The sequence below is a fragment of the Lagopus leucura genome, unplaced genomic scaffold, assembly GCF_019238085.1.
Source record: "Lagopus leucura isolate 7727_CA_CO unplaced genomic scaffold, USGS_WTPT01 Super-Scaffold_100157, whole genome shotgun sequence".
Lineage (NCBI taxonomy): Eukaryota > Metazoa > Chordata > Aves > Galliformes > Phasianidae > Lagopus > Lagopus leucura.
The window spans coordinates 45,164,589-45,179,279 of record NW_024962334.1 but is presented as its reverse complement, the minus strand read 5'-3'; the positions used below and the strand labels follow the sequence as shown (position 1 = coordinate 45,179,279).

The following is a 14,691-nucleotide window of genomic DNA, read 5'->3' as shown; positions in this document are numbered from 1 at the left end:
TGCTTCAATTTCAAAGAAGAAAGCAGCTATTTGAGTCATTCAAATGGACAAAGATATTTCAACAAGTTAAGCAACGCTTCCAGATGCTTTTCCCTGAAATCAGATAACAAGCCCTTCAGATTTCACCACATCAGTATCAGAATCTTCAATAGCAAAGACATCCTTTGCTAAATCTGTCGGTTCAGAAATCAAGCTAATGAATGAAAACAGCCTGCTCCGCATCTGCAGTTCATTATCCCAGTTGGTGTGTGCTCAGGGCAGCCATCCAGGTACGTATGACATGTTATACTTAGCAAATATTAAAAATGATGCGGTGGGAGAGAAAGACACATCATTCCATGGTAGCAGAGTGCAGGTTTTGGAGCAGTTCATGTGGTCTTGAAGGGAACGTGAGCACAACCTCTGCTGTGTAAATAAACGAACAGCGCGTGGTTGATTTTTAAACAGTCCTTTCTCCCTGTAGCCTTCAACGCTCACACGCCACATTCTTGTTACCTTAAGATAGACAGCAGAGGAAGGAGTCATTACCCTCAGCATCCCAACTGTTGCATTCCTGCATGTGTCACCTTTCTGTGACAAAGATGGAGCAGTTGGCACATCACACCGAGTGCTGCCGATGCACTCAACCCAGCAGAGCTACGGGAAGACAGGGCAGGGCCGTGTCCTGACAGCTCCAGGAGCAACACCCAAGGAGCTCAGCATCCCACACAGTGGTACTCTGGATAAAAGGCATCAACACAACACTGCTGACTGCAAAAATCAACTTTTAAACCATTTTTACCTTCTCGAGATACACTACTTGCATGAAAGACTGAAGAGGGCACTCAAGGGAAAAAAAAAGAAAAAAAAAGAAAGGAAAGAAGAGACTCATTTTAAACTGCCTTTATTTAATTAAAGCTAACCTTTAATTCAAATGCTGCTTTCAACACTCGCACCGTTTCCTAATTCTCAGATCTTTTTGCTCTGCCCTGAACTGCGACTTCGAAGAATCAGGCTGTGGGATAATGGATGCTCAACCTTGCAGTTGTGAAAAGGCTGGTGAGGAGCCCTGGAAACTTTGCACCATTGTAACAGAGCAACACGTTATGACAAAGATTAAGAAGCACTACATCCCCGTGCAGAGACACTCAGTGACAATACAAGTGTCACTGTGTATGAGAGCAGGCAATGAAAGGAGAAATCTGTTTACAGTAAACACTTCTGCTTGTAAGTAGGGAACTGGAGTGACCTTCTGTTCTCAGAAGGATCGGTGTTAAGATGACTAATAGGCCAAGAAGGATTGATTTATCAGGAAAGAATAAGAATTTCACTATATATAGAGCGCATACAACTGGCAAGGGAATAGGTGTGGTGGGAAAGTAACCTCAGCGCTAATAAGAGAAGGAAGAGGAGGAACTACTCACAGCCAGGACAAGCCAACAGACACAGAACCAGGGCTGGTGCACAATGACTAAGGGAAGCTTCCAGCCTTTGGACAAAGCTGGTTTAAGCTTAAGCCCCGTGGCTTAAGACTTGATGTCCTAAAAACTTCTGGAATCAGAATGTGCAGCGGTGACTGATTGGGAAGGATGCTGTGATTGGACAAAGGTGACAGCATCTTATATTGGTGTGACACAAAGGTAAACCTTTGAATGTTACGTTCTATTAATCCTTACTGATGGGGCTGGGTTTTGGTTGGTTGGTGTTTGTTGTTTTGTTTTTCTTTTAGCAGAAACCCCTGCCTGAGCCCAGAACCACCAAGCATTGTCCTTTTGAACTGCAAAACTTCAGAGGGCCATTTTCTATAGTGCAGTTATTTCCCCTCTGTAGAACTGCATCAAGGGGAGCGAGAAAAGACTGGTTTATTCTCCCAGCTATTTAATGAGGCTGGAGCCCTCGCACTACAAAGCTTCTTTACTTCTCAGCTCACTACAGGCAACAACACACAAACACGCGCTTTGCTTTCACTGCCTCACTCTTTCTCCCAGCTCATCTCAACTCAGCTGAAAAACAGCAAAACTTTTTGCAACATCACAAATGCCAGAATATCTCAACCTCTAAATGCCCCCAGATATCCGTGTTTTTTTCTTTTTTTTTTTTCTAGAGAGCTCCAAATGATTCCAAGTTTTCCTTTGTATCGCCAAATGCTCTTGGAAGAACATATTGCTCTTCATTTGATGGTACAGGACACGTTTTTCAAAGCATGCCAGAATTATCAAAGCCTTGCTAAAGGAAAAAAAAAAAAATGGAAAAAAACACAACAAAACTAAAACTGCATTTTGCAGCTTTTATTTAGAAAGTAACATGACAATTTTGAGAGCTGCATTAGCAACAGAGGTAATTACTGGGGATGAATGGGCCAATTGACTTGGACTCGCTTTCTTTTCCTCCATGCAAAAACCATGAGCCTTTGCACTTAGAGGAGCGATTAAACCTGCATTCAGATAAACCAGTTAGGCTATTACCTGTCGTAACAGTTGAAGTCATCTAACCAGCAGCCTTTCTTCACCAGCTCGATGGATCCCGAGTTGTTTCTCCAGGAGGCGTAGCAGTGGAGCCGCTTGTCCTTCTCCCCCTCGCAGCGCTCCACGCCGCTCTGGTTGGTCTTCTCCAGCTCCCAGTTGGCGTTGTAGTAAATGCATTCCCTCGTCTCTGCCTCCCCGTGACCTGGTCCTGAAGCAAAATTCAAAGCCTAAGTACATTCAAGCAACATCATTAACAGATCTCAGGAGGCACAGCTCCATGGGGCTTGGCTTTGGGTGATGCAGGCGTTAGTATCGCTCTCTACCATGGATAAAATAAGCATATCACAGATGTAAGCTTCAGCACAGGGTGTTTTCCTTTGCCAGTGGATGTGAAGAACAGAGATCAGGTTTGCCTTAGTTCACACCAGGAGCTCGTGGGAAAGCCAAGAGCCCAACAGAGACCCACAGGTCTCCTCTGGCCCAAGCAACACACACAACTATAGCACAGGAGGGTACAAGATAACCCATTCCTGGTGTTTTTCAACCACAGAAATCCTGTTTAGGAACAACAATCTCCCAGCGTGCTGCTTGCTGGGCTGTCACACAATGCAGTTACACACTCCCTCTCCATCACTATTTCAGGAAGCACTGTCTAAAAATAAACAGTTTATTATGCGGATAGGACGTAACAGGGAATAGATAATATTCAACCTGCAGATGAGAGCCAGACCAGCCTCATCTCACTTAGATCCCGTTTCAAGCTTATTTTGGTAAGGTGCTGCTAAATGCCACATTTTATGTTGTGGTTGCCGTGTCTCATGCCCCTTTCTACCCAAGAAACATCTTAAGCAAAAGCAACTCTATTCGCTGAACAACTGCAGCCACACCAAATGGACCTTTGGCCACCACAAACCGGGGACTCTCCATAACCTTTTCCTCACACTAACTTTTTACCAAGAAGTTCTTCAGGTCCCCCCGGTGAAGGAATTCCTTCATGGCCACCAGGCCGCACAGCACAAGCACAACTATAGGTATTATCAGCTTGAAAAAGGAATCAAGCAAGGGAACACTGGTATCTCCATGTGAAATATTTTGTCTTAAGTCTTAGAAATTCTCTCTTCATTTGGAAATACTCTGCTCTGTGACATTTTGATGATTTGTTTGAAATGAAAGGAAGGGAACCAAACACATGAGTTGGAATAGGATACCCTGAAACATCACCAGGAAGTTCATGACTTTGTGAATCCTGAGATGCCCTGCAGACATCTCTCCTTGGGATTGCCCAACCCAAGGCGAGGTCAGACCTGGCCATTATATTGATGGATTGCAGTCACAGAAAACATAAGTATCTCAATGGAATGTGTTGAGTGGGTAAAAAGCTTGAATGGCTCCATCAGGATGGCAAAATGAAAGTGCTGAGCCCTCAGAAAAGCCAGACCTCTGCAAAACACAGTACTTCACTGGCAGGATAATTTTGTAGTGCTTTCTTGACTCTGCTTTCTCCAAAGGTATGCAAGGTTTAATGTTGAGATTAAAGCAGTCAGGGCCATGTCTGGACAATCTAAATGCAAACTTGTCTGTGATTACTGCTCAACACAGCAAATAAGGCACTTCTGAAAGGTCTCTAAAAGGTGATTCAGTTTGGCCTTCAGGAAACACTAAGCAATGAGTGGCTTACAGCCAGCAGAGAGAACACTCTGCCTAGGTCTGGGCACCAGATCCTGGCTCCCTGGAACATCAGTTGCCCTATCTGAACACTCATCTACCACCAATTTAAGTGTACTCACAACACCCAGCCAGAGAAGAAAGAACTACTTTAATCCCAAGAGCTGAAGCGTGAGGACTAAAGGATTTGTTCTAAGTGAACAGGGAGGAAGCCTGACCTGTTTGCACCTTCTGAAGCTGCTACATCTCCAAACTGTTCCCAGAATCAGCTTTCAATTTTGCAGGGATCAGAAGTGTGTAAAGCACCAAGGAGATGCCATTTGAGCTGGAGAATGCACTCAAGCTACTGCATGCAGTCCCATCTACTGCACCAGTTTTTAGCTCTCAAGAGGCAGCTAGTAAAGAGTGTGCATCATCACAGGATCCTTTAAGTTGAAAACACCTTCAAGACTATCAAGTCCAACCATCAACCTAAGCTACTGAGTCCCACCACTTAATTATGTCCCTTAGCACCAAGTCCACACACCTCTTAAATACCTCCAGGGATGGAGACTCCACCTCTTCCCTGGGCCGCCCATTCCAATGCCTGCTCACCCTCTCCATGACAAAATTCTTCCTGATATCCAATCTAAACCTCCCTTGGTGCAACTTGGAACCCTTTCCTCATGTCCTGTCACTTGAGGAAAGATGACCCAGCACAGAGCAGGAGCATCACAAGAACTGCCACCGCAGTTACTGCACGGGCTGGGGGTGATGTGCCCAACCTGCTCCAGCTGCCAACACTGGGCCTCAGCGATGGGTAGCTTATAGTATGGAGCAAAGACATCAGACTAGAAAGATCTCTTTGCCTTTTGAAGAGGTGTTTGATTCCTCAATAACTCTTTTTCAGGAAGAATGTTTCATCTGCATCGTGGGAGAGACTGGAAGGGAGGAGGGGTAGGAGCAAGTCATAAAGCTGGTTTCAGAAACTGGAAATTATATTCAAAGCACACACGAACAAGAGCTCAATTTCAATAGCACCTGCAGGTTTTATCGGCGCTCGCAAAGCTCCATCTGAGTTTTCCTCTGACAAGTTGCTTACTATAATAAAAACAACCTACCAATATCCCTCAACACGGAACAGTGTCAATATTGACACTCCTTGTTAAAGCCTTGATATTTGTTCTGCTGATACTTACACCATGCTTTGTTAGGGCAGATTAGGGGTTTTTGCTAAATAAGAGTCAAATCAGCAGGAAAGCAAGGGAGCATTGTCTTGTGTGCGTGAGGAGGTGGTATCTTTTTATTTATAAAGGAATAAGCAAATATCTTAGCTTCAATGTAATACTTAACATGGCTTCCAGCTGATAGCTAACACTCACTATCACCTTCTGGTTCATTCCTCGAAGCACATTTTCTAATATCATTTCCATCAGCGCAAACCAAATCCTGCTTCAGCACTAGATGGAAATTTCCTCTCCCCTCTCCCAACCAAATCTCCCAGAAAGGAGGGGATTTAATGAACCGTTTGCCTGGGAAGCAGCCCCAAGATCTAATCCCGGCTCAGCTACCTCTGTCTGTAACCTCAAGCAATATCAGGCAGTCTCTGCTTTCTTCACCTGAGATGAGGGCTGATGCAATGCACAAAGCTGCGGGGAGAATTGAGGTTTCCACTGTGCTTTGAAAAAAGAAATTCCAGCCTGCTAAATCCTGAGCTCAGCCCAGGCTCCCCTCCCCCAAGACAGTTGTCTTTTCTGGAACAAGTTTCAGATTAAGAGTAAGATCTGCTTGCAAACACACAAAAACCCAACTCTGCAAACAGCAACTGCGCCAAGAAAACGGCCTTTCACAGTTTTTTCCCCACCATCAAAGTTGAACAAAAGCAAGCACAAAGCTTTGGATGATTAGTACATGTCTGTTTTCCTTAACACCACTCCCAAGGATGCTTGCCTTCAGGAGACACTTGAAGAGCCTGTGTGTTCCCTACCCGTTTTCCGATATTTTTAGTGCATCTTTTGGTGAGCATCCCCAGTCTGCTGGGTGCCCATGGCTGCAGGAAACTCTTTGCTTCTGCTCAAATGGTCTCAGCAGGAAAGAGCAGGGCTCTGCTTGCCTCCTCTTCCCTCACTGGGTCATGGGGACATCTGTATCCATTACAGCAGCGCCCCAAGAGGTCTACAAGAAGAACTGGATGGGATTGCCTTAAAACGGGCACGGGAAGCATTTTTGACCTTCCACTCACACACATCTAATGAATAAATGCAACAAGGGTTGGCTTGGAGCAGGCTGGGCGTCCCTCCATGCACAGCAGCAACAACTGGTTCTAATCCCATGACTCACTCATTTCAGGAATAAAGTCTCAAGTAGTCTGATTTCTTTGTGATCCTGTGTGGAGTCAGGAGGTGGACTTGATCTTTATGGGTCCCTTCCAATTCAGGATATTCTATGATTCTAAATCCTTCCTGAAATCAAGGAAGAATTAAGGCTTCACTATAGCAGCTGTGCTTCTGACATCCCATTGCATGAAGGAGGAGCTTTAGGGATGCTGCGGAGTGGGGATGATGATGTACCACCAAACCAAAACAACACTCAGCATCCCAACATTATGATGACAGAGGGAAGTCACCCACCACCAACTTCTTGAACGCAGCCCTGAGAAGCTGTTGTGAGGTTGGTTCCCTTGGGTCCAAGTCTGCTTCAAAAGAGTGCAGCATCACAAGGGTTTTTCCGAGTAAGACCAGCACCCATCAAGGCAGGTAATGATGGGAAGAGGACTGAAGCACTGTGCAGCCACTCCTGCACATGGGAGCTGCAAGCACAGAGGGAGCTCATTAAAAAGGGTCCTCTTGAACCCCAGGACTCCAGCCTTGGGACCTTGCTGTTGATCCGAGACTCAAACTCTGCTCTCTGAATGTGGAGCTGCCAACAGATCAGCGGGGCTGTGTCATTATCCGACATCTGCTAAATTATAGCCAGGATCCAAGGTAGCAGCTCTGGGTCTAGGTGTTAGCAGTTGCTGAGCTCCTAGCTCATAATTAGACACGCAGGGAATATCTTCCCCAAGGCTGAAGGCTGCTATAAATCTCAGCTCTTTATCTCTGCCTGTCCCCTTTTTAAAAACTAAAATGAAAGTATATACGAGAAGATGGGATGTGTCAAAATAGTCTGCACAAACACAGAGTGATTTCCCAGACAGCCTGTTTGCCTAACTGTCAAAACCACCGGGCTTTATACACAAAACTGTGTATGCAACTGAAGTTATTTGCAAACACTTGGTTATGTCCCTATATAGCTATTTGTACATGTAATTTTATAATATAAAATGACAGAGATTGTACACTGAATTGGGGTAATTGCCCTCTAATTTGGAGGGTAATTGCATGTAGCAATTAAGCAACTGCAGATGCATTCTTGCATGTGTGATTATGAAAGTCGGGCCCTTTGTTTGAGGTTTGGTTTTGTTTTCAAGAACTATCCCTCAAACCACAGCAGCGTTTGGATAGGCTGGGGAAGGAAAGGCAGCTGGTGCTCACCTGGCCAAGCAGCACCCACCAGCCACACGCCTGCAGGGATGCTCAGCTCGTCCCCACCTCACTGACCCAAAAGTCACATGCAAGACTGCAGCTTAAAGAGATTCAAGTTGTTGCTGATAACATTTCAGATCACAAAATCAAGCCAGAGGAAGGCTCGCAACTGGGAAAGTTTGGGAAACGTTGCTCCAGAGAGACCACCCAGTTGTATCTCTGCAGAGCCTATAATGAATCCACAATTAGTACGTGTTGCTCCAGCACTTATTCCCTGAGCACAATGATTTCATTCCTGCTGTACTTAAACAATAAGCCTAAATACGTTTTTAGGCAAGGCATCAAACCAGCGATGACATCTGTGGTTAAGTACATAACTGTGCATGAGGATTTAAAAACTCACTGCTTATATCCCTGGCTCTTTCACAAAGCTTTGAAGCAGCACAGCCCCATGTACCAGAAATGAGCTGCTCCGGCCAAAACTTCACTGTACCTTTGGGCTGGCAGCCCATCCACATCACCGTGGACACTCAGTCACAAACCTCAGGCTCACCTCTCCTGGCCACACGTGTGTGGGAGATCCTCTAGGGCAGGAAAGGGCAACCCCTAATTAAATATCCTGGTAAGAAAAAAAAAAAACCACAACTTTTTCCAAAATGTTTTGGCTTTTAAGCCCGATCAGGTAAAACCAGTCCATGAAGCACTGAGAACATCACGCCAAGGGAGGATATTACTTTGAATTCTGTTTTCTGTCAATAGATTTGGCATATCCCACGATAAAAGAGCTTGGAGTTTTCTAGTCAATCAATGGTTGTTAATCTATTATCTCAGCATCTATTGCCATGGTAACCTGCAATGATGCCATTGACAACCAGTCTCAAAAGGACAGGAGGATTTAAGTCATTTTCTTTTAAAATTAAAAAAGGAACTTTAATATTAAGAAATACATCCTCCTGCTCACCAGGGATGACAGCTCAGGGCTTCTATATTCACACCATGACTCACGCTTCACAGCTTCCACGGACATCTGTGTAGCAATCCCCTTCCCATCTATCTCTTTTTTAACTTGGGCTTAAGTCGGTTAAAAGATAACCAGGAAATTATTTCAAAGAATTAGGTCTTTATTGCAATTTTCCCCCAGACTGCTAGCACTGTGAAACATAAGGAGGTGGTGGAGTCACCAACCCTGGAAATGTTCAAGGAATGCATAGAGGATGTGTCGAGGGACATGATTTAGGAAGTGCCATTGGTGACGGGAGGACGGTTGGACTTGGATGGCCTTGTGTGTCTTTTCCAACCTTGGAGATTCTATGATTCTATGATAGAAGCGTGCTTTACGAGTCATTACCACCAACTTGGGGAAAGAATGCAGTACATATTTAATTCTTCTGAATAGTTTCCCTGGTACTTTAGATTGAATGGAATGGATAGAAAAAGGATCTGGAGAAGGACACACAGAGCCCAGCTCTACACAAGCCCACAACACCAGACAGGTTCTCGTGCAGGGGTGGAACTGAGCGAGATGAGTGTTACTCAGTTCTCTGAGATACAGAGTATGCACACACACGTGTGCAGATGATGAGATGAATCTCTTGGCCCAAAAGGGGAGGATTGCTCAGGAAAAGGTTTTGTAAATCATTTCTCTGGCCAAGAGGGATCCGAGGAGGTTTGGCCAGGCCAGAGGCGGGGCTGGCATGCAGCAGGACAGAAACATTGCCAGCAGTTAATCAATTTTTGGAAGTAGTGTTTTGTTTTTTTTTTCACTTGAACTTAGCTGGTCATTCTTATATTTTATCTAAAGAATAGATATTTTAGTTAGCCATTAGGAAAATCCTATTTTGTATCATCTCAGTTAAGGACAAAGCCAAAATGTAATTAGATTTCTCCCTTTGCATTGCTAACTGCGTTTGTCTCCCCAAAAATGTTTTAGTTCTTTAATAAAGCCATCAGGGAGATCAATCAGAAGCATTTAATGCCGTGGTGTTTCTGTATTTCATGTTTAAATGCACTCTGGGTCACAAATGAGGTAATTTGGGCAGCAATGCTCAAATCAGATTAGTAACAATATATAAAAAAGGCCCTTTAAAAAAAAAAATAGAGAGAGAGAGAGAGACATGCACACATTGCTGTGCTATGGCCAGGAAGATAAAATCACAGGATCACTTGAGTTGGAAGGGACCCTTAAAGGCCATGTAAGTCAACTCCCTTGCAATGAACAGGGACACCTACATCTCCATCACTGATGCAAATGAAGCCAGCCTCAATCAACATCATCATCATCATCGACACAAAGCTTTGCACCAAAATTGGCCTCAAGTCCCTGCTGGGTATGAAGCCACTTGTCCCCAGCATGTCACCACCTCAAAACAAATATATGTGCAAGATTCTCATCACAAATCCTACCTGGTGAATGCTGACTGTTCCTACACTGACTCTTCTCATTAGGAGACACCTCCTTGCTACCTCCATACAACCACACCAAGGAAATCCTTTGCTCCCTATAGGATTTCCATAGTGGTTAGTTCCATTTTTCACTCCAGACCGTGACATTTTGAACAAGCACATTGTTTTTGGGGTATTTTTTTCCCCATAGATTTGTACATTAAGCATTAATGCGTTAATTTGTGCATTAAGCAGCCCATTTATTTGGCTTAGGGTAGTGACAACTACTCTCTGGCATGAAAAAAGAAGCTCATGGGGTATGCATTGTGCAAATAACCTAGTAAGAACATTGTCTCAGCCCTCAAACTTTCCAGCCTAAGTGAGAAAATATTAGACTTTCAGTGACAAGATAAAGAAAGATATTTCCAACTATACCCCTGAAAAGATTTTGGCCAGATGCACAAATCACTAAGTAAAATATGCAGTAAATTCTGAAATGACATTTAAAACACAATCATTTATTCTCTTCCATGTTCCTGGGGAGACAGCGTGAGGTCTTGAAAGAGCATGGGAGAAGGAAGTGAAATCATGTATGTTCATAAATATTTTCTCCCAACACACTGAAGTTTTGAAAAGCTTTCAAAGCAAGCCCTGCTCAAGCCATCTCCTTCAAGGCAAAGGGATGAGGATATGGGAGCATCTCCTTGTGGAGCACAGAGACATCAGGAGCAGCAATAACCACAACCACTTCTTTCCAAGCCATTTCACATGTGCCTGCTCCATCCCACCATCTTCATCCTTCCTCAGATAAATAAAATAACAGAATATGCTGAGTTGGAATGGACCCATAAGGATCATCGAGTTCAACTCCTGGCTCCACATAGGACTACCCAAAATCAGACCAAACATCTGAGAGTGCTGTCATCTGTGGAAATGCCCTTTCAGAGCTCCTTATTTCTAAGGTCTCATCCAGACAGGGGCTGATGTGTCTAACATGCCACATACACCTAATATAATGGTGGAACATCATACCTGCTAAGAATTTTGGTCCTCAACCAGCAGCACCTCGATTCATCATCTACATGTGGCCCTCTAAGATTTAGCAGCAGGGACATTTCAAATATGCTTTAAAATGTGCTGAGTCTACTAAGATTGGGCCCCAAGTGCTTTTCTATTGATTCTGCTTGACATTTCCAAATACCACAATTCCAAATTTAATTCACTGGTAATTGGAAAAACTGTAATGCATGTAAATGGACAAGATGATGTGGGAAGTCCAAAAGGTCAGACATCAGGAAAGCATGCCCCCAAGAACTAAATGATGTTTGTTTGTCTTCTTGTCACCCTCTTCCACTTGAATAATCAAAAGCTTGGAGCTGGGCAGTTTTCTCAGCAGGATGGAAGAAGAAAGAAAATAAAATAGTACAATCTGCCAGGACAGAGTTCAAAATCAGTTTTAAGCTCCATCACCAACCAAAATCCAAATGCACTGTAGAGATGACTCACTTTGTCAGCAGATGACATGAGTGAGTGTTGAATTCATGAAATAATCAGTTTCATAATTCTTTGTCACTAGATTCTTTTTAGGATGGTGAGGCACTGGGACTACTGCCCGCATTGGTTGTGGATGCCCCATCCCTGGAGGCATTCAAGGTCAGGCTGGATGGGGTCCTGGGCAGCCTCAGCTGGCTGCCCACTGCAGGAGGGTTGGAAATGAATGATCCTTAAGGTCCCTTCCACCTAAGCCATTCTATGATTTATCTAGAAATCTGGTTTCTAAGGTTGCCTTCCTGCTGCTCCTTGGCTTTACTTACTGGTATTTAGCTTCTCTTTACCAGCCGGGTGAAGGGCAGGGAATGGCAAGAGTAAAAGTCTTACTAGGTCTCTCCCTTTCCAGTGCATAAGGTCCAGCCTCTATTCTACTCTGATGATGAACACTGGTAGGCTGATCTCACCTGGAGTCTCCACTTTATTGCTAAGATGAACCCTGACTTCTCTTTCAGAGACACAAAGGGATTCAGAAAGAAGAAATGCTGCAGGATCACGCAGAGGATCTTTATGTAGAGCCATTGGTCACAGCTAAGCCCACATCTCCCTCAGCCTGCTTGGATCTGCATGGTCAGTGCTTTGATGGGTAATTAAGCTCTCTGGGGCAAAGAGCATTCTCATAAGACATATAGGACAACTAAATTCCTGCATTCATACTTATGTTTTAGAGTTTTAGGTGCTGGTCAACCTGCAACCACCAGTGAGTGAGCAATCACCGATGCTCCAATGACCTCCTACACTTTAGTTCAAAGGGTAAAAACATGACACAAAGCAATAGCTCGATTTATAACTGGTGTTACAAGGAAGAAGGAAAATAATTCTTTACCACATCCCAATCAGAATTTCCTCAGTACAGCTCACAACAGTACATATGAAAGCACTTGACAGCTCCTTGAAGCAAATGATATCTTTTACATTACTTCCTAGATGCTCACGTCGTTCAGGTTTTGCAAAATTAAATAAAATACATAAAATGAATAAACCCGAAGCAAAACAAAGAAACAAACAGAACACAAACGCACTGTCTTTTGAAAGCCTCTTTTCCAGAGTGCACTGGTATTTGAAGAGTTAACAGGCTTCAAGTGAAGAAGGAGAAGGCTGAGCCTAGTGAGGAAAAAAAGGGAGGCAGGAAGAAAAGTGACTCTCTAGCCTTAGCAATCACACACTAGCCTTAAGCCCTCCAAAAGGAAGTAAAGACATTCCTAAAATTCTTGACAGGATGAGAAGCCAGTTGTCAGCTGAATTAGAAGTCGGTTTCTCCAGTCTTTATACTCCTAATGGCAAATCCCACATGAGCAGTTTCAAAAGCCTCTTTTACAATGCAGTATCTCCCGAGTGACTACAGCACATCTAGGACTTGTCTCGTGTTTACAGAAATGTACCTTTCTCCTTTGTGTCTATTAAAAAACAACAAAAAAGCAACCATCAAATGACCTGAGGAAGGAATGTAGCACAATCCAATAGCATCATGCAATTTCCACTGATTGTTTCTGTTACAATAATGAAAAGGCACAGTAGAAACGGCTGGATAACTTCAGATTCTCTGAAGACAAGTTATACAAGAAATGCTGAAGAGTTATTATGTGAAGAGAAAAAAAAATTAAATCACCTTATTAGCTTTTATCTTGATTACACACTCACCAGCATCTGGATTGCGCTCTGAAATAAATATATTTCTGAGCAGAGTTGTCCTAGAGAGCTGAAACTCCGCCTGTTCCAGAGACAGAAGGCAATAAAATAACTGTACTCTTGAACAGTTACTTTCCTTCCCACTTGTTTTACAGTGTTTTCAAGTCATAGAAAAGACTGAAACACTTTGGATCACAGTGCACGTGAAGAAGGAACATTTACCTTCCATCTGCGGCCAATCTTTCTGGATGATGTGAGCTCTACAGCTCCACCCTGGAAACTGGAGATGTCTTCCCCCAGGTTGCCCCTTCCCAAGGTGACTAAGCCCCAAAATTACATTAAAAGACAATGTAACACTGCAGTCCCAGATGACTTTCAAACCACAGGTAGATTTGGGAGCCTTCATGATCTCTGAAGCTGCTCCTACATATTCAGATGATGACATATGAGAAAAAGGAAATGGAGGTGGTCTTGTCTGGGTACTTAAAGGAATACCATGAGTATTTGGAAGGGTTCAGCACTGAAAATGCAATGAGAACCCAGGTGGTACAGATAGCTGGATCTCTGAGAGGAAAATAACAAAATAAAGTTGGCAGTCTTGACTGCACAACTGCTGTAGTTGTGAAATGACAAGGTTTCATCTCCTGTGATTCACCTTACATTCAGCTTTACTGGCACTGCTCTGCTGCCAAGTTCCACCAAAGCATCAGCTGCCCTAAGCCATCTTCCTGCCATGCCTTGGTTTACCTGTATATACATCAACTAGCATTAACCTGTGAAGCACTACATAAGATGTGGCTTGATTTCCAAACTACTGTTTTGCACACAAATCTTCCCTCTAAACTGAATAGTCAGTGGAAAGACCTTTCCTGCTATCAGAGAGCAGGTCACGCCTTAACAAGGCAAACTATTTCCAAACTTGAAGATATTTGACATTTCCTTCCCTCTCAATTCTCCAGAATTCAATACGAGGAGAACCAAGGGCCAATTCCTTCCTGTTTAAACTACACCACAAAAATCATTACTCCCTCCAGAACATGCAAGATGTTCGTATTAGGGTGCAGCTCAATCCTTTCCTTTCTCCTTAACAGCATCATCAGCAAAATGCAATCATCACTCATTGATTTCTCATGAATGGGAAAGGCGCCTGCAGGAGTATGTACACACAGGTCTGGCAGCCACGTGTAGATGAGAGAACTCCAACCCTGAACACCTCACTGCCTCCCCAAGCTCACACACACCCAGGGACACAGACATGCATAATGTTCCCACTTCTCTAATGCAAAGATACAGTACGAGACATTGCTGTGCACTCAGAGGGAAAAGAAATGGAAGACACAGCGCCAATAAATTCAATTTTCTCTAAATAACAAAAAAATAAAATAAAATTCCAAGGAAACGTCAAAAGTTGACCTGCAACAACGGCCAGTTGAGCAATAGAAGCAGACAGTTACTAGGTTTGAACATATGGTTTTTCAGCCAATTTTTGTGAACTTTGGTAATGCGCTACAGCTACCCAA

The 14,691-nt window shown here is 43.6% G+C and overlaps 1 protein-coding gene across 1 annotated transcript in view; it reads right to left on the bottom strand.

Moving 5' to 3' along the window:
* Nucleotides 1-14,691, bottom strand: part of ACVR2B (activin A receptor type 2B) — an 89,652-nt gene that overhangs the window by 16,056 nt on the left and 58,905 nt on the right. Inside the window, exon 2 of the mRNA XM_042888663.1 lies at nt 2,445-2,652. Within this exon, the coding sequence (XP_042744597.1) occupies nt 2,445-2,652 (208 nt within the window). The remainder of the gene's footprint in view (nt 1-2,444; nt 2,653-14,691) is intronic.